General features: G+C 36.5%; 1 protein-coding gene and 1 long non-coding RNA gene across 2 annotated transcripts in view; one reads left to right on the top strand and one right to left on the bottom strand.

Moving 5' to 3' along the window:
- Positions 1–4,298, bottom strand: part of SAMSN1 (SAM domain, SH3 domain and nuclear localization signals 1) — an 83,100-nt gene extending 78,802 nt beyond the window's left edge. Inside the window, exon 1 of the mRNA XM_088024229.1 lies at positions 4,023–4,298. Within this exon, the coding sequence (XP_087880355.1) occupies positions 4,023–4,283 (261 nt within the window). The 5' untranslated portion in view covers positions 4,284–4,298. The remainder of the gene's footprint in view (positions 1–4,022) is intronic.
- Positions 4,034–10,483, top strand: LOC148164991 (uncharacterized). The gene is made up of 3 exons (XR_015768429.1): positions 4,034–4,396; positions 5,542–5,655; positions 8,157–10,483. It is a non-coding gene; the product is annotated as an uncharacterized LOC148164991 (long non-coding RNA).
- Positions 10,484–21,013: the final 10,530 nt, after the last annotated feature.

Here is a 21,013-nt window from a genome sequence, read left to right as displayed (position 1 = left end):
ACTTTTTAAATGTATCAAACTATTTTTATAAAATATTTTAGACAGACGAAGGGAGAAATGGATATTTGCTCCCCCTTTCCATGTCAAGATTACTTCCATTTCTTTATATTACAAAAAAAAAAGTTGTTTATCCTTCTTATAAATCTGAAAAATTATCCCAGGTTGTGAAAAGTATGTTTGCTACTATCATAACATTATACTAAGGGAAGGTCTCATCTCCTTTGCAACATATGTATTTTATTCTTTCTTTCCCTTCTTCCCAACCAAGTCTCTTCTGACTCACTTTCCTCTTTTAAGATGTTTCAAGCTCTTAGAATGCAGAGCTTCATCGTAAGTATGCTTTGATCACTCTTCTTGTAAATTGATTGTAAACACTTGGCTTCAAATATAATTTTTGGTTACCTCCACTATTACCTTTCTTAAATGCATCTGAAATCCCCTCTCTATACCACTCACCTCAGATATGGGAAGAAACCCTGCATCCTTAAGTAGTTTTTCCTTGTACACTTCTCTTGTGGAGTACACACTTGCACAAATCTGGTCTTTACCTTTCTCAGTTTATATCAATTCCGTAATCACTTATCGTCCCCCACACTCCAGATCCCATAGACCTTGCAAACAACTAAACTGCATGTTAAAGATCTGTGGGTGTCTCACCCACCTCCTGTTGACTTCTGTGAAAAGCTCTTCACAAATAATACATTCCCTGTCTGATTTCAGGTTGTTTATGGTATTTCCAATGACTAAAATATTGCTGCTTTCCAAGCCCAGCACAAGCCTCTGGATTCTTTGGTTCACCTGAGTGAACCTGAGTATCACCTGAGTCCTGGCACCATTTTCTTTCACCTTCCCAACAGCCCCTCATGGTAGATGTCGATACATCTTGTTTTACAAATGGGTGTTTTCAGTATAGAAAGAGTCACTCAGAAGAGAGGGGATGAGCAGGGTCTGATAGCAATGTCCAGAATTGGAATTAGTGGGTTAAAGAGGGTGAGGAGTTTGCCTAAGCTCACTGTGCTGGTGATATCAGAGTTGGCGTTAAACCCGGTTCTATCAGAACCAGCGTTGAGAGCATGAGCCTGCCGTGGGATTATCACTTTCTGGAACTTTCTGGAAGACATGTCAATTTCAGGCCCCCTGAAAACTCTGCTTTGATAACAGGATCAAAGACACTGGAATCTACTGTTGCTGAAATTTCTCGAGTCAAGGAGAAACTAGTGTCTTTGTGGACTGGTTTCATTTTCCCTGAAATGTGGGGTTTTGGCTCAGCTCCAGCATATCTGCATATGTTGGTAGATTAAAAAAAAAAAATCTGGTCACACTTTTACCCTTTAAAATTGCAAAAATATCACCTCTGACTACCTGTCATTGATGGTAAGTAACACTCATTTCAGAAGCACAACTTTTCCCTCAATACCATTTGCCTTCTGTACGTTCTATAGAATGAAAGTTAAAGTATAACCCAAATAATAACCCTGCAATTACTACAGAAAAAAATACCAGCTATGCTAAAATGAAAGTGTGTATTTTTCACTTGGTATTATTATAGAATATATGTGTAGAATATAAAAATAATAATTTGCACTCATCCAACTTCTTTCATTCTGTGTCTCAAATCCCTGAGTGTAAGTGGTCTCATTAAGGTTACCAAACCAATTTAACTCTAGCATGTTCTTGAACTCTCTCTCCAAATCCAGTGAGGTTTTCCTGTCACAAATGCTGAACATTATCATCTGAAATTCTGAGTATTCTGTAGATATGTTTGACCTTCTGCAGATAAAACTCATTTACTTAATCATTTAGTTATGTACTAAAACAGACAAAACCACCACCAAAAGAAAAACATTACTATGTTTATATAATTAAATCTAGACCCACATTCACAGACACACATACACAATAACTGAGTTTATGTGTAATTGGATTAATGTAAGAACAGTTAGAAGAATGGGAACAAATATTTTATGTAGATCTATGGAAACAAAATCCATTGGTTTCTCAAGCTCTATTCATTTAGTTAGCAATGCCACTCAAATATTAGTCGAGGACCCATAATATTTTAGGGACTATGGAGGATATAAAGATAAATTACCTATAGCAAATAAATGCTCAACTAATTCCACTATAAGGTAGAGTACGGTAAGCTCCATGAAGACAGGGGCAGTGTATGTGCCCCAGTGCCTAATATTGCAAACTGGTATACAGTGATGCCAATATGAGTTTGATAAATATATAATGGAAGAATAATGCCTTTAAGTTCTCTAGAATTTCAAAGGAAGCAGTGATTACTTCTATCTGGCATGACCCAGGAAGTCTTTCTAAAGGAGAAGAAAGTAATCTGAGTCTTAAGGGCTAGGGTAATTGTTAAAGGCGAGAATAACATGCTAGGTGGAGGCCAATATGTAAACACAAAGATAGAGAGGCAGGAAAGTACAAGACAGTCATTAGGAATAAGCAAATCATTCCAGTTTGGTAGTCCAGCACAGGAAATACACAAGGAAGAAGTGGTAGACAATGCTGAACCGTTAGGTTGAGGTCAGATTGCTAAAATCCAGGACTGCCAAGTTAAGGATTCCAGATTTCACTCTTAAAAGAAGCTCTAAATATGTGAATTTAGATTCTTATATGCCAGCTTTACTACTTGCCAAGTAGTCATTATTCTTGATCCTGATTCTGAAGCTGTCAAGGGGAGTCTTCAGAAGTAGTTCCTAATTATATTACCAGCTGCTGTCTAAGAAAGTACTCCAGGAAGAAGTCCGCAAAGTCCAGTGGCCCCAAAAGAGAAGATGAAGACTAAGGAAGTGGCAGAGACGTTCCTAAAAATAATTGATGTTGGACAGTTTTATCAGTTCCAAGTCTGCTGCTAGACACCTGTAATATTTAATGTGGTACTTTGAACACAGATTACTTTAGCTCTAACTTAATATACAAGTCTTGAAAGGTGAAAAGGACTCCAAGCCTCTTCAGAGAGCTCTAATGCACCATGAAATACAGCCTCTGTCTAGTGAGAGACGGATTCTTAGAGCAAAATGGTATAGAGTAGGGATCCTAGAAACACAAAGTTGTTCCATTTATTCACTACAAGTACAAATGACCATGAACTGTAGAGAAATGAAGGTACAAAATACATGCCTTAAGTAACCTACAATCAAGATGAAAAAAAATTACTCTTAAGTCCTAGGATATTTGTGTTATTTAGTTGCGGTTTCTCAATTACCTCATGAATTTAATATTACTATTTCCATTTTATAATTGGGAAAATTAAGTTGAAAGGTTTTAATTCATTTGCCCAAGCCAAACAAGTAGCAGAGCTTGGATCCAAACCCAATTTTGTGTAACTCCACAGTCCATACTCTTTCTCTTGCACCATATTGCCTTAGGGCCTAGTTTAGTGTATGGGAAACACTATAATATATTAGCTAAAAGCAGGATCCTTAGCATAAGACTGTCTAGGTTCTAGATCTTGGCTCCACTTTTTGTTAGCTCTGTGACATTGTACCTGTTGCTAACTTTTTTGTGCCTCATTTTTCTCAACCATAAAATGGGGAAATCAGTATTAGAATAACTTTCCCTACTTACAACAACCTTACAGGGTTGTTGTGAGATTTAAATAAAATAATAAAGTGCTTAGAGGAATGTCAGGCACTTGGAAAACGCTTATTTAAATTAGCTGTTGTTTGTCAGTGAAACTTCATGACCACTGCAGTGATTTAGACAATTCAATCCACATCTTGATCTGAATGAACATCCAAAGTCTTCCCTCAACTAAAAAAAAAAAAAAAAAAAAAAAAAAAATTCTCTAAAAAATACCGTGCAGTAGTTTATTTGAACACAAGGTCTATACACAACAGTAACATGATAGCAAAAGTCGCAAGAGCTGCATTGCTTTTTAAACAAGTCTAGTTCTAGTAACTTTCCTGACACTGATAAATTTGACTGATTAGCACTTTCGTTATCTGTTTCTTTTCTGCAGGTACAAACATCCAGATGAGATGATATATTGCTTTAGCTTACAAACTTACCCAAGAGTGGGGGAGATCCGTATCTGTATAAGAAGGCTTAAGTGGTGGGTGGTGAGTGCAGCGAGAACAGTCGTTCCAGGGTCCAGTTTGGGCAATTTGGAAATCAGCACATGCCCAGAGAGGGTTTTCTGGAAAAGTCTTCCAGCTGTTCCACATCTGAAGTTCACCTTCATTGTGGGATAACATGTCGGCCAAGTTGCATCCAGTTGCAGTGCTGGATCTAGCCAGTGATGCCGAAATAGAATCCAATCCAATCTTCATTTCTTCCTTTCCTTTTGTGCTAACAGTACTAATTTTTTTTTCTTGGGATTTGGCTAATTTTATACAGGAAATCAACATTTCATCTTCATCTTCTGAATGACAAAGAAAAATAAGTAAGTCTAATAATTTTGCACATGTAGAAATTATGAATATTATATTTCCTTTTCTATAGTAGAAATGAGTGAACACCACAGGATAAAATGGGAAGTCATTTAATTTAACAAAATAATTTATAACTGCAATTCTTTAAAGAGTGATCTTTTGTATAGTAAATGCTTTGTTTTGTAAAGATAAGTTTACCTAAAATATTTTGAAGCTGTATATAATGATTAAATTCAGTTTGACTACAATGACTGAAAGCCACATGCAAATAATATACTGAAAGATTCAGAAAAATTACAATTTTAAATTAAAAAAATTCCCCACATCTTATAGACATGATATGGTATGCTTATATTCTTAATATTTTTTTAAATTTTTTGAGGTAATGTGTATAGACAGCATCATAAGGAAGTAGATGAAATATTCCCCTTTCATAAGAAAATGAAATCTCACTGTGCATGGGCTGAAATCCTCGATTCTAATTTTTTTTTCTGGTATCAATCTATAAAGAGATTTATGCATACGGTATTTGTCACAGTGAAATATTTTCGAAAAGGAAGATCAAGACTGAGAACAAAAAGAAGGTGTATCTTCAATACTATGAAGTTGATGAGTGAGACCTATATTTACATGTGGTGAAGGGTCTGATGAAATTTCTGGTAATATATAAAACAGTTACAGAAATTAGAAATATGTATTACCCATAGTAAATTGTACTGTATCACTGAATCTCTTTCAGTTCAAATGTTTAACTGGTGTAAATGAAAGATTACGATCAATAGCATGTAATTGTGAATAAATAAACGAACATCTAAGTTGCACGTCAAAATTGAAAGATACTACTTTCCATGGCCAAAGAATGGGGATAGTGTACAGTGCTGATCCGGACTCTTTCTCCCACTCTATCCCTGAGTCTGGTCTTGAAGGGAAGAAGATATGGGGTATATAAAGTAAAATTCAGGAATAGGTTAAGGATATCTGTTTCACAAATAAATTGGTAATTTGAAAACCCTCAACGTTTAATGATTATTTTATGGCCTTATCAAAATGGCCTTCATTTCATATACGCTACCCCAGTTCTTTCTCAAAGAACTTTTAGCAGCATTTTGACTGCTGACTTACGGAGATTTATGAATGTAGTTTTCATCTCCTTCAGACTCGGCACCCTGGCTTTCTTGGTCTGGACCTTTTGCTGTAGTCTCTTTAACGTCCCCATTGATTCCACTGGGTCACCACCTGATTTTACGGCCTAGCACAAACATAGCTCAAGGTAAAGACAAATTCTTCTTCACAAAAGGCTAAATATAAAATGTGTCGAGATCATAAATGTGGGAAAATTCATAATGTGACCTTAAAACCCGTAGCCTGGGACAATTTAAGCAATAACTTGAAAGCAGACCATTTTTGGTCTCAGACGTGTAAAATATACTACAAACGGCCAGTCATACTAAAGCAGGGTGTTTTTTACCTTTTTTTTTTTTTTAACTTCAACATGAGGCAAAACAGATTGAATCTGGAACCATCTATAAATGAGTTGCTCATGCTCAATGTGAAATAGTGGAAAGGAACAAGGACTTTGCAGGATAACAAAGAAGGAACAAGAGGTTTAAAGTTGCTACTTGCAAGTGTGGGAACAGACGGCATGCACACACAAAAAAGCAAAAATCAGATTTTCTTCATTTTTCCTTGTGGAAATTTCTGATAAAACAGCATTTTATTTCTGTTTTCAAATAATATACCTTTCTTTATATAGCCTTTTGCTTTTTAGAAGATAGACACTGAGCAAAATAACAAAACAGAAGAGCCATGGTATTCTGTATTATGCTTTAGTTAGTATATAAGTGTCACTGGTTTATTATAGCAAAAAATTTGGATAGAAGAATTAATACTGCTTAATGACTCGAAATTTCTTTGAAAGTGAAAGATACGGAAAAGCTTCCCACTAGTTTAATGTTAGCAAATTTGTATTTATACTGTTTTTATTTATTATATTTAGGATAGCTTTCTCAGAACAATTTCAAAATATTTCGGAAATTAATACTTTATGTGCTAAATTTAAAATTGGTAAAGTAGTTGTATTCTGTGCTGTTAACTAGATATGAACTCATATATAGGGGAATACTTCTCTTTCATCCAGAAATCTCTGGACGCAGAAATATTCCTCCCTCTGCTTTTGCCTTATTCTTTCCATTGAACAGCTGATAGATGACATCTAAATAGATACTGCAGTTTTCAAAAGGCGAATGACCTGTTTCCTCATTATTGTTTGAATGAGATATATTGCTAATAGTGCTTTCCAATCCTTTGAGAGGAAATAAACCCAAAGAAATGTTTGCGAGAAAAAGATCTCTGAGATACAAACATTTCCAATCATTATTTTCAGCACTTACTCTTGGTCTTTAAGAATGACTTTGAGCAACCCATATAAACTTGATGTTCTGTCTCTGCATAATAGCACCTGAGTAGGAAATGTGATGTTTTGTCAGAGCAAGCCATACCTGTTTGCATTAAATAAATGGGAAAATATTGAAATCATTTTAATCTTTCAGGGAGGCCTGTGATGAGATTTTCTTAGATATGCAAAAATATTCCCTCTCTTTCCAAAGGTTCATGCTCAGCTCAACACAATTTCTATTGCTATTTATTTTTGTATTATTTTCTCCTGTATTCCTTTTCAGTATTTTCTGAGTTACTCGGCTTTATAGGCCCTGTAACTCAAGAAGAGTCATTTTCTAATCTTAAGGCCCTTCCAGAAATAATAAGCTGACATTGCACAACCATTGAGCATGATAATTCTCTTTGTTGTACTTCTTTTCATATGGCAACCTCCTCCTATTACAGCCAGATGCTTAATTGCTCCACTGAAACACTGGCATCAAAAATAGCCTTCTCCCTCCCCCTTCTTTGTGAAAATGACTTTCATTTGATATGGGGAAAGGTGTTATATACCAGGGTAACTGAATTTCGTATTAATGATTTGCCCCTAGAAGGAATGAAAGCATTTGTACAGTGTCTAAATTCATATAAGTGAGAGCTCATGGCCCAGAGGTGTTAAAACAAACGGATCTCTCATTATTTTGTTCAAACTGTATCATAGCCTTTTCAAAGAACAGTCTCGTTAACTTTTGTATCTTTAATCACTCAGAGATCTTTGAGTTAATAGAGATCAATCTATTGCATTTTATTCATTTTTTAATCCCATTATGTCTAGGATAGTACATGGCTTGATAAATGTTTGCTGAATGTAAATACACTCTTGAGTTCATACATAGGTTTTATCCACCAAATGGATTATCCATAGTAAATTTTTTACACTGGACTATTTTCTTTTTTTTTTTAAGATTTTATTTATTTATTTGAGAGAGAGCACGAATGGGGAGGAGAGGCAGAGGGAGAGGAAGAAGCAGGCTCCCCACTCAGCAGGGAGCCCGATGTGGGGCTTGATCCCAGGACTCTAGGATCATGGCCTGAGCCAAAGGCAGGTGCTTAACTGACTGAGCCACCTGGGCACCCTAGACTGACTACTTTCTAATAGCAAAGTACTTCCAAAAAACCTTCTCTTGCTATTAGGTAGTACATACCTGAGGGATGAAAGTTAGAGTAGGTATTATGATAAGAGATAATAGAATCATTAAGATTATCTATTAAAAAGAAATCCTTTATAATATTTTCCAAATTATAATGTTATTCACTATAGTCCCCTAATCTGTTACCTGTATATTTGTGCTGAATTTGATTAAAACTTATAATAATGTGCCTTTTAATTTCTAGATGTTTTCTAAGAAGACTGACTTATAAATTGAACTCATCATCCAACCAATAAACGAACTTTTATTGAGCACCCTACTGTATGCCAAGCACTGTCACACATTCTGAGGATATGGCATTGAACAAGTAAAATGAGACCCCTGCTTTCGTACGGTCTACATTCTAGGGGGAAGTGACATACCATAAACATATAAACACATACATAAACAAGAAAATGTGATATCTGCTATGCTAACAGTTAACAGCATGACTGAGTGTGGATGGGGGAGGATTACTAATTTACACTGGGTGGTGGTCGGGGGTGGTTTCACTACAGATACTGAAGCTGAGCCCGAATTATAAGAAGGAACCGATGTGAAGATTTGGAGATGGCTTTGAATTCAGTGGATGGTCAGGGAGGTCATTTCCAGAACTAAGATCTGAATAACAGAGAAGGGTCAGCCCAGCGACTAGCAGGGGGAAGAGAATTCCTGTGAGGGTAGGGCTTGTGCAAAGGTTCCAAAGCTGAAGATCCTGGAAGAATTCTTAGCATGCCCAAGGAAGAGAACAGAGGGAAGAGCATTGTAAGATCAGCCAGAGACCTGATGAGGGGCCCTCAAGGAGTTTTGTAGAACAAGGTGAGGAACATGTATTTGTTCTAATATTCTTCTTCCGACTTTATTGAATTTTGATCATCTTACTTTTTAAAGGGCTTTTCCCAAAAGCATTCAAAATATGTTCTGATCTTATCCATCTTTAATTCACCATATTTTATTTACCACTCTTTCTGCTCCCTTTCCCGGGCATGCTTCTCAGAAAAGTTAACCGTGTATGCTTCCTTTAATTCCTCTAATTTCTCATCTTTCAACTCCCCTCACGTACTTGTCAATCAGCTTTTGCCTCTACTATTCCATTTAGATTGCTTTTGTTTTCCAATGAACTATTTTCAGATTCCATTATTGCTTGATATGCAGCAATATTGACCATGATGATCTGCAGGAAACAATTTCTTTTTTTGGCCTCTGTGACACATATTTTCTGGTTTTCCTTTCACCCTTTTTGGCTCTTCTTTCTCTCACTCCTATATTCTGGTAACTCCTTTTCTCTCAAAACTAAATGCTTAAATTCCTTTACAGCTAGCTCTGGGTCCTCATCTAATATTACCATCATTCTTTTCTCACCTACACACACACACACACACACACACACACACTTTTTAAGGCCACTTACATGCTGATGATTCCTAATTATTTCTCCAGAGTTTTTGTTAGAGCTTCAGACTTACAGATGAAACTGTCTACCTAAAATGACTTCTGAGCACTATCAAAACTGACCTCTACACCACCAACATGATTCTCATCTTCTTCCACTCAGTGAATGCCATCTTCATCCACCCTCATGCACATTCCATAAATCAGATTATCACCTTCGCCACTTACCTCTCCTCTGTTTACTTATATTTATTCCATTACTGAATTTGGTCTATTCTATTACTGAGTTTGGTCTGTCCTCCAAAATGTATCTTGAACCTGTTCCTTTTTCACCATTTCCATTGTTACCACCCTAGTTTAATCTTCTCTCATTGAAACTACTGCCAAGAGTCTCTTTTGTTTTGCTTTGTTTTTTTACTTTTGCCTTTCTTCAGTTGATTCACAATATAATGTTAGAGTTCTCTTTGAAAGATGTAAATCTGATGATACTACTATCTTGCTTAAATTACTGCAAAATTTCCCAGGGTTCTTTAAATAAAATCCCAAATATTTGACTGGGTTTGTAAGACCTATGTCTCCAGACTCCCTTCACACTCACCAGGTGAAGATGTTTAGATTCCCAATCTCCAAAGCACGTTGTTTCCTGAGTGTTTTATGTACACTGCTCTCTCTGCGCGGAATGCATATTCTCATTCACCCGGACTGGTGAATTCCTACTCACCCCTGCAGCTTCCTCCTAAACGTCATTTTTCAGAGAGATCTTTCCTGACTCCCAAGTCCAAATTAGATCCCTATTCTTTTACCTTCTTGGCTTTCACCACAATTTCCGATTTATATTTTTGTGTCATCATCGGTTAAATGTCTTCCTTCCCCATAGACTCTAAACTGAAGGAAGGCAGAAACCATAACCTTCCATATAGGTACCATGAAGTATGCTTGGTACCTATAACATTGTTGATAGTTGGTACTCTGTATGAATTAGTTGAAGTAATGATACAAAATGAATGAATGAATGGATGAGGACTTGATTTGGTAAAATCTATTTCTTTAAAATGTAATGATGTGAAAAACAGAATTAGGGATTGAGACTGAGAGAAAGAGATAAGAAAATTTTTGTATTTAGTTTAAGTTTTTCTCCTATTAAATGGCAATTATATGTGAATATAAATTAAATATTTTTCATATGTATATTTTACCATGTATATACTATATCTTTCATGTGTAAATGTGCATATCCTTTATTTTGCTCACATTCCTTAAATAATGTAAAAATTTTGTTAGAAATGTTAGATTAAATCCCTCACTTTCTGACATTTTGCTTGACTATTAGGATGATAGAATAATTTTTAGAAACTAGCATCAATGAATTATTGAACTGGAGTAGTCCTACAACCATATTTTATGAGCTGGGATGGAACTTATTGGACATCTAGTCTACCAGCCTATTTAAAAAATGAGAAAAACCAGAGAAGCTAAGTGGCTTTTCCAGAGAAAGATAATTCATTAATAATAGAGCAAGAATGAGAATCAAGTATTCTGACTTTTAATCCAATGTCCTTTCTCACAAGATTTTTATTTAGAAGCCAGAATAACTACTAATTATCTAGGATTGACAGCCAGATTAAGACCAATCAAATCCAGGGTTTTGATTATTAAATGCTTCCCCAATAGAGGATAAGTATCAGGAAGACACTCTCAGATTTATAGGTCTATTCTCTTTCATATATATATATATATATATATATGAAATAGATATATTATATATATATATCTCCTCTTTCATATAGATGTATATGAATATATAGATATCTTTTATTTTTCTTATATATTATTTATTCATATACAAATGTAATACATGAAAAAATATATATATTAAACACCTCATAAATGCACACACATATCTTCTTTCCCACATATATTTCACTACAAGGGAATTTAAATTTTTTCCAATAGTATCCCTTCCTTTCACGCAGGAGAAACTTAGGCTTATGGAAACTATACCCAGATCACCTAACTGTCTGAATTGTGTACTCTTTATCCCACTAATGAAAAGGAAGTTGGAAAGTAACATGATAAACTTTGCATGAAGGAAAATAATTTCCCTTTGTTCTTTTTTTGTTCTTCTGATTTAGAAAACTGTTCCTCTCTCATGACTCTTTAACAAGTATTCAAAGAGAAAAAGCCTGATCACTTGATGTCTATTTCACATAATTTCTTCAACAGGGGAAATAGAGATCTTTTAAAATTAATATCTTGGTTTATTTTAAAGAAAGCCTGTAATGAACTCCCTGAAATGAAACCTCAGATAGTTTCATGTATTTTGCATTGACAGTTTTTCTGAGCTTCCAAGTCTTCTGACTCTTCACTTAATTACTAAAGATTTCCCAATTTCAGGCTTTAGAAATGATTTTTTTTAAATGCTCTTACGTGAAAAATCAGTATGTAAATTTGTATAAAAAGTACAAACACCACTCTAAGTGGCTTTTTCCCCCCTCTTTAAATACCCTGCATTTTCCAAGTTTTCTACAATGAACATATTTTACTCCTATAATTAGGAGAAATTCTATAATTTAAAAATACATTTAGAATACAGGTCTTTATGATCAAATCTATTTCTGTCAAGCAGAACATAAGTACCTAAGTTTTTCTACTGTGAATTTCTCCTAGCCACTTGAAAAATTACCTAGAGACTGGATAAAAATGAGGAAAGTTATTTTCATGGTAAAAACAAAAATATTTTGCTTTAAATGCTGAGATTATTAAAACCCCAAAGCTGTAGATACATTCTCTTCCATATAAAAGAAACTACTCTTTATTTATGACTTAAAACATACTCTAAAAAGATAATCTGTAAGGTCACGATGATCAATTAACATTTAGTAACTCAATGGACAGTAATAAAACCTAAAGAATTATGAACTAGAATCAATCAGCGCAACCTATGAAAACAAACAAGTCTCATTTCACAGAATTATTTTAATGCTTTCTTGGAACTACAACTAACTAAAAAGACAATTTGAAAATAATTCATTTATATAAATGAACTGATTGAAAAAATAATTGGTGGAAAAAGTGCCATGTTGATGTTAGGTATTATATAATTGTAATTATAAAATTTATTATTTTTTCAGTAATACAAACTAAAATTAAATGAACACTGGACCAATACTTAAAATAAGGTTAAGCATAATTTTTTTATTTTTTTTATTATGTTATGTTAATCACCATACATTACATCATTAGTTTTTGATGTAGTGTTCCATGATTCATTGTTTGCATATAACACCCAGCGCTCCATTCAGTATGTGCCCTCTTTAATACCCATCACCAGGCTAACCCATCCCCCCACGCCCCTCCCCTCTACCCTCCCCTCTAGAACACTCAGTTTGTTTCTCAGAGTCCATAGTCTCTCATGGTTCGTCTCCCCCTCTGATTCCCCCCCTTCATTTTTCCCTTCCTGCTTTCTTCTTCTTCTTTTTTTCTTAACATATAATATATTATTTGTTTCAGAGGTACAGGTCTGTGATTCATCAGTCTTACACAATTCACAGCACTCACCATAGCACATAACCTCCCCAATGTCTATCACCCAGCCACCCCACCCCTCCCACCACCACTCCAGCAACCCTCAGTTTGTTTCCTGAGATTAAGAGTTCCTCATACCAGTGAGATCATATGATACATGTCTTTCTCTGATTGACTTATTTCACTCAGCATAATACCCTCTAGTTCCATCCACGTCATTGCAAATGGCAAGATTTCATTCCTTTTGATGGCTGCATAATATTCCATTGTACATACATACCACATCTTCTTTATCCATTCATCTGTCGATGGACATCTTGGCTCTTTCCATAGTTTGGCTATTGTGGACATTGCTGCTATAAACATCGGGGTGCACATACCCCTTCGGATCCCTACATTTGTATCTTTGGGGTAAATACCCAGTAGTGCAATTGTTAAGCATAATTTTTAAAAAGGGCACTGAATGAATAGGCAATTGAATGACTTAATTAATGAAATAGAATATATTCTCCTAGAGACTTGAAAAATATTTATTTACTCACTCAACACACATTTACTGAGCACCTACTCTGTGGGAGCTACAAAGGAGAATAAGATTTTGTCTGCTTTGTGATGCTCATTGTTTAACAGTATGAATGATTAAAAAAAAAAAAACCCAACAAACAGTAGTCTGTCCCTGTGTGTGTTCCCTCCATTAAAAGTATGAGATTTTGGGGGCTCCAGAGTTATTTTTACACATCTGAAACTTGGTCTCTAATATGGTCAATAAATATATATGAACAGAACACTTGGTTAAAAATACATCTGGAGAGAGATGCCTGGGTGGCTCAGTCGGTTAAGCGTCTGCCTTCAGCTCAGGTCATGATCCCAGGGTCCTGGGATCAAGTCCTGCATCGGGTTCCTTGCTCAGCAGGGAGCCTGCTTCTCCCTCTGCCTGCCAGTCCCCCTGCTTGCATTCCTGTTCTTGCTGTCTCTCTGTCAAATAAATAAATAAAATCTTTAAAAAAAATTTAAAGAAATACGTCTGGCGGGGGGGCACGTCGGTGTCTGCCTTGGGCTCAGGTCATGAACTCAGGGTCCTGGGATCAGTCTCCAATCCAGCTCCCTGCTCAGCGGGGAGTCTGTTTCTCCCTCTCCCTCTGCCCTTCCCTGCTCTTGCTCTCTCTCGCTTGCTCTCTCTCTCAAATAAATAAGTAAATAAATAAAATCTTAAAAGAACATCTGGAGGAAAAGGTTAATACGTGCCATGTGAGAAGTACAAATAAAATGTGATGGTTATTCACAGGAGAGAAGATTGCATAAGGTAATATGGGGAAGGGAAATGTACTTGCCTAGAGGATTAAGAGGCATTTGAACAGTGTAATTTAGCATGTCTAACAAAGCCCTTTATGTAACAGTCTTATCTCACTATATAAATACAAATCACCTACTCAAGTTCTAATACAGATTTCTGGCTCCTTCTGCTTCCTCTGAAGTAGATTTTGGTGTTCACAATTCTGGTCTTGGAATATGTGACACATAGGCTCTATTTTCCATGGCACATGGAAGTTAATGGCCATCTTTCCCCACTTCTGTATGGGAGGAGCCAAGACTGCTCTTTGCTTATTTACCTATATGTTGGGGTCAGTCCTTTAGTGTGGAGACACTGTGAAGTCAGTTGGGAGCTGCCTGGATTATGCAAGTCAGAGATTGCTTCCTGTGTAATAATCCTCTGCTCTGAAATTTGGAAGAAGTTTCCAGAACTTTTCATAAGATTATTTCTCTTTTTGAGTGCACCCTCTAGCTGACCCAAAAATGTGTGCAGTAGGAAATTTAAGTGCCAGCATACAAATTAATTTTTCTTAAGCGTCTACTAGAGTTCTAGCATACAATGAGCTATGGGTATAGGCAATTTCATGAATACAACCCTTGTACCTACCAGTTACAGTTTAATCTACACAATAAAGAAACAAAAAAATCACCTGGTTTGATAGAACCAGCCCTGGTCTGCAGACACGGGGCTGCTTTACTGTGATGCTCTGCTTTGTGACTAGCCATGTGAACTTGAGCAAGCCACTTGGCCTCTCTGTGCTTCAGTAACAGGAATTCACTGTTCCTCTAACAAGTTTAGGGACATTAAACTAGATAAGTATCTCCTTTTGTTACTTTACATCCCACTCTTGGACTTCAGAAGAATATCAAGGAAAAAATGAGAATGAGCTACTATTGATCACATATTATTAGAGCTTCAACAAGTTTTTGTATTCATCTAGTCCACTACCTTACTTTCAAAAGGAGGAAACTGAGGCACGGAAATGTGAATTTAGTAGCCCAAGAGCATAGTGGTAGCTCCAGGTCTCTTGATCTGGTTCTCTTGATTCTGTCTCTAATTAAGTTACTTCTTAGTCCTCCCAAATGCCTAGCTTTATTTTCATCTGGGAAGTCCCCTTTGTATTCATCAAGATTCAGTTGTTGTTTTTTTTCTTCCTACAGCTCTTTGATATTTAACTAGTTATTGAAAACTTAGAAGGCATGGTACCACCAAGGGCAGAGTACAGTAGTTTTCAGGAAATAGAAGTAATATTTAAATAGTACCTTTTCATCACCTCTTCCTACCTAGAATAGCTATCATCCCTTAGGCAAAAAACTACTGTTGAGAAGAAAACTATTAAATTTAGATTGTTAACATGTTAATTATCTTTGGGAAGAGAGTGCTGTGAATGGAGATACCTTGAAACGATCGTATTTGTACCTACATAAAGAAACAAGATTTACTGAAGGTACTTATTTGCCACAGAATCTGCAAGTTTATATTACATTTTAGGAAATAATAATCAAATAAATCTGTATAATTTAGCTAGCAGTGGTCCCAAAAGCAGGTCTGGAAAAATAATTGTAAAGAGGGCTTATCTGTAACACTCCAAGATGTGCTGATGTCCATGAGTGTCCTGCAAATTTTCCCTACCTTCTAAAACATGTCCTTTCCCTGAATTTCTGTTTAGCAATGGCCCAACAAGGAAAGGAAGGTGGTTAAGGTGATCTGAGGATTTTAATATTGTAAGAGAAAGTTGGCACACAGAGATAAACTTTTTAACACTATAAAATTTTCCTTAATCTCAGGAGAAATTGCTAAATTTGGGGGAACATTTTGACATAAAAACTTTACTGCTTTAGGCTTAAGTCAGAAAGCTGCTCAATAAGGACGAGTCTTTTATGTTCTCTAAAAACACTTCTATGTGGCAAACTATAGAAAATTATGCTTACTGTACTAAAATTATTGGGAAATTATTGGCAAACAGAAAAACCAGTTAAATAGTATTATTTGGAGGGAAGTTTCCTACCATGCCATGGGCAGTAGTCTTTGATAGTAAGATGGACGCCAGTATGAAAAGTTACTCTCTTTAGCATTAGAAAAAGAAAAGACACGATTGATGTTAACATTCCTTAAAAAAAAAAAGTAAAACCACACAGGTGCCAAAATAATGGAGAAAGGATCCATTTTCTCAATTTTAATAATCATCAAGTTAACAAGGTACATGGACTACCATTTCATCAGATACATACATATAAAGATGAATATCTGTGTGTAGGTATGTGTATATAGTATGTATACATATTATATATATAGTGGATTTGCTCCCCATCGTTCACCAACTTCAGTCCCAACACATGATCCAAAACTCAGAAGAAGTTGGTAGAAAGAGTTAGGATCAAGAAAATGGTTTATGAAGCAGTCTATACCTTACTCCCTTTCTGCCCTTCACTGTTAGGTACATAATAGACATCGTTTTTGAAACTCTGATAGAGTTTAAACTCAAACCAAATATACATTGGGAGTTAGGTAATATCTGGAATAATAACACAGGATATTTTTTATTATGTGTAGTACTTGTCAATGTAAGCTTCTTACTGTTGACATCTACTTGAAAAGTCATGTACCTGGTATTAAGCAAGAGGCCTTGGATGGAGTTTACAATGGAATAGAAGGAAATTTCAAATTTTATTCTGAGAGTGAGGCCTACAATGGGATTGCAAGGAGTTTAGGGAGAGCACACAAATGATCACTAAACATCTTCTGGGGGTAATATGCATATGCTGTTTCATTTAATATTTATAACAATCATAAGAAATTTTTCTCATCACCATTTTACACATTTTACACATAAGGACACTGAGACACAGAGAATTTAAACAAGTTCATGTCTAAAGTTATCACCCATCTAAAGGCGAAGCAAGTTTGGAGTATAAAGTCCAAAGCTAAGCAAAAGTCCCACAAATTCTAATCAAGGACCAAAAGGCAAGAAGTAGAAATCAACAGAATAGCTGAAGTGACCGAAGCTAGTACTGAGTGACTGGATTTTATTTTGCCATTGGGTGTAGCATGTGGATTTGTAAAGGATTAAGCCCACATTTTCAGGTTTGTGTTACATTTTAAAGATGTCAACTAGTACTTGGTGCTTGGCACAGTGTAAGTTACCAGAATGTTTTTTCAAGCCATTTTTTGAATTGTATAATTCTTTTAAAAATGAGAATAATGCTAAGGAATACCCAAATAATTCCTTTCAACCTTTTAGAATGATCAAGATGGGATAATACCCATATATATATTTAAATAAGAATTTGGCTAAGGAATAGAGTTCATTCATAAAATTCATTTGTTAGAACCAGGCATTTCTTTTTCTGTGTATAAACAAAGTTGAAATGGGGACAGCTTAACCTCTTTCCTTGCTTTAAAAGGGGGTGGATGGATGGATGGATAGATAGATGATAGATAGATAGAGCGAACATGACTTTGGGTACTAAAATAGGAAAATCTATTCTGATTTTAATTTCATTTCACCAGAGACCAAGATGTGGGTTTCATACTAACACTCAATGTTCCTTTAACACCAACTAAAACCACTCTGTAAAATCTTCTATTAAAAAAAGAGGTTATATTTTTTTTTTTCTAGCTAACAAATAGAGCTCTACATTCTTTCTATCTGCAAAATGAGTTAAAATATTGCTCTTGGGATATAGGAAAACTCCTCCATCTACAATGTAATATTATTAGGTAGCTTTGGTGGTTTCAAAATATGTTCATACATTGTTTTATACTGCTCTCTTCAAAAGGTGGGTCATAATGCCCCTCTCCTTAGTATGAGCTGGATTTAATAACTCGTCCATAACAAATAGAATAAGGTAGAAGTGATGGCATATGACTTCTGAGACTAAGTCTTAATAGGCATCATGGTTTCCTTCTTACTCTGTGCCTTGGATCACTTGTTCTGGGGGAAGCCAAATGCAACACTCTGATTTACTCAAGCAGCCACATGGAAAGGCCAACAAGATGAGGTACTGATTTCTCCAAAAGGCCTCCAGCAAGAAGCAGAAACCCCTGCCTAGAGTAGGGAGAGGGAGTTTGAAAACAGATAACTAATATGGTAGCAAAGTTACATAATGGATAAGAAAGTACCTGAAAATAAGAATGATGTGCAACATAATTTGTTCATTTTTATATTACATCATACACAAAAACTAGCTATTTTTTGGTTGACTCTGGCAACTACTAGTTAATCTGTCGTTTTGGCCTGTTTTTTTTTCCTGCCTTACAGTTTTTTTCACACCTTTGACTAGAACCATCCCAAATTTGTCTGATAAAACCTAATGAGGGACCTGCCTCTCCTGGATCACAGCATAACCTTATTTTCCCAGTCACTGCGTGTCAAGCCACCTCAGTTAAGCTCACCAAAAAGCAGTCCCACTTTGATCCAATCTACACATTTTTTTCCAACAATGGTGTGCTGTATTGGATACAGTTTGTTTTTTTTTTTTAAGATTTTTTTATTTATTTGACAGAGAGAGACACATCGAGAGAGGGAACACAAGCAGGGGGAGTGGGAGAGGGAGAAGCAGGCTCTCTGCTGAGCAGAGAGCCCGATGCGGGGCTCAATCCCAGGACCCTGGGATCATTACTTGAGCCGAAGGCAGACACTTAATGACTGAGCCACCCAGGCTCCCCTGTATTGGATACAGTTTTAAGTCTCTACCTTGCCAATGGGCTGTATGTAGCCAAGAGGTTTGTTGTTGTTGTTGTTATTAATCCAATTTTCTCTCAAGGACTAAATGACTAACTCTCAGCTCTAGATGCTGATTACCCTGGAGGAGGCTGGTCTAGATTGCACAGTCAGGGCTGAGTTGAGACACGCTCTAACTGTGCGCAAGGTTTGGTTGAATATCTTAGAGCAATTAGGGCTCAGCACTAGCAAAAGTGGCAGTTACACAAATAAAGTGTATCTATGAGGAATACGTTCAGCTTTGAGGAACAGAAAACCCAACCATAGTGGTTTAAACAAGTGTGGGGCTTATGATTCCTCACAACAAGGAGTCCAAATATAGGCAGTCCAACGCTGATGCAGTAACCCAAGAGTGTCCCCGAGGAATCAGGCTCTGTGCCTTTGCCTGCTCCACCATTCTTTTTTTTTTTTTTTTAATATTTTATTTATTTATTTGACGGAGTGAGAGAGAGAGCACAAGCAGGGGGAGCGGCAGGCAGAGGGAGAAGCAGGCTCCCCACTGAGCAGGGAGCCCGATGTGGGGCTGGATCCCAGGACTCCAAGATCATGACCTAAGCCGAAAGCAGACGCTTAACTGACTCCCCCCGACCCGCACCAGGCACTCCCCTGGTCCACCATTCTTAACATGTGCCTTTTGCCCTTTGGTGAAAGGATAGCTGCTAACTCAGCAGATACCATGTCCCAGCTTCCAGCAAGAAAAGGGCAAAGGACAAAACTTTCTCCTCAGGATTTGCTCCCCGCTCCCCACCCCCTGCCCCCCACCGTCCCTGAAGAGAAAACCCTCCCCAGGCATTTCTCACTACAATTCCCTGGTCAGAACTGGATCTCATGACCACCCTAACTACAGGGGAGGCTGAGAATTCAAAAGCTTTGCAGTCTCCAAAGAAAAGGACATCAAAGGAGAAATTGGATGAAATGGGTGCAAAGTGATCTAAGCCTTAGAAGAGAACCTAACCCACACTTACATACACACACATATTTTTTTAAAAATTAATTCACGCAGCAACACTTTTTCCACTGAAGCAGCTTAGGGAGAAAATGTTTTGGTGCAGTCCTGGGTGGGGGTGCTTGACAGGGCTTAATATCACCAGCACTGAAAGTAATAAATGTTATCCCTCTTTTCTATCATGAATATGAATGACGCTCTGAAGGCTGAAAGCAACCTAGGAATTTACGTGAGAAATGAGGCATGAAACATTTTTGAAAATATATTAGCCCAAAGTCTGTATTACTGCATATTTTATACCCTTTTCAATATGCTACAAAAGGTCTGAGCCATCAACTGAATGCTGCCAGAAAATAACAAATAAGAACAAGGATACAAAAATAAATGCTGGGAGTCAAGTTACCTCCAAGAGGTTCTTTATGGTCAGTATAATGATCAACAGTACCAGGCGGATGGCTTTGCTTCAAACTCTCCCCATTGGCACTTGTCCTGCAAGGTGGGTTCTCCAGCAAGTTTATCCCAGGCCAAGCAGTCAGAAATATTCATGGAACTAAATCGGTATTGGAGAGAGAATTCCATAAACGCTTCCCACCCCCACCTCCTGCCCCTTGGTTCCTTGTACTTTCTTCTATGCCTGAAATCTGTCCTTTTATTTTGAGAACATGAAGGAAACATGTTTAGTTGAGGGGTTCCTGATTGGGAATTCAGTTAATGTTGAAATTTTGTATTACGAATGTTTTTATTGTCCAAAGCATATTTTTGCAGGCATAGTCCCGTGATAATTAGAACTATGAATATATTTTATGTCCCATGAACTTTATCCCATGTTAATGATATTCAGTAAAATGGCCAGCCATATGACATCTGTGCCCTGTTAAGATATTATTCATTATTTTAATCCTTTCTACTTTTACATGATTTTAAAAAGTTCTACAATGAATATGTATCATTCTCACAATAGGAAACAAAAACCAGCTTCGGTTTTTCCATGAGGCTATTGTCTTCCCAGACCAGACATGAGCCAAGTTTGGGCTTGTAAAGTGAAATTTCATGGGGCATCATGTCTGTAGTCAAGTGCCCATCAATCAGCTGTCTGGATGCCATAGAGTCTCATGGTTCATGTACTTAGCATCATCATTTCACTCATAAAAATATTTATTCCTA

This window comes from Eumetopias jubatus, unplaced genomic scaffold (genome assembly GCF_037043125.1).
Source record: "Eumetopias jubatus isolate StellerSeaLion01/CBP00866 unplaced genomic scaffold, mEumJub1_p1.0 scaffold_1, whole genome shotgun sequence".
Lineage (NCBI taxonomy): Eukaryota > Metazoa > Chordata > Mammalia > Carnivora > Otariidae > Eumetopias > Eumetopias jubatus.
This window is presented reverse-complemented; position numbering and strand designations above follow the sequence as displayed.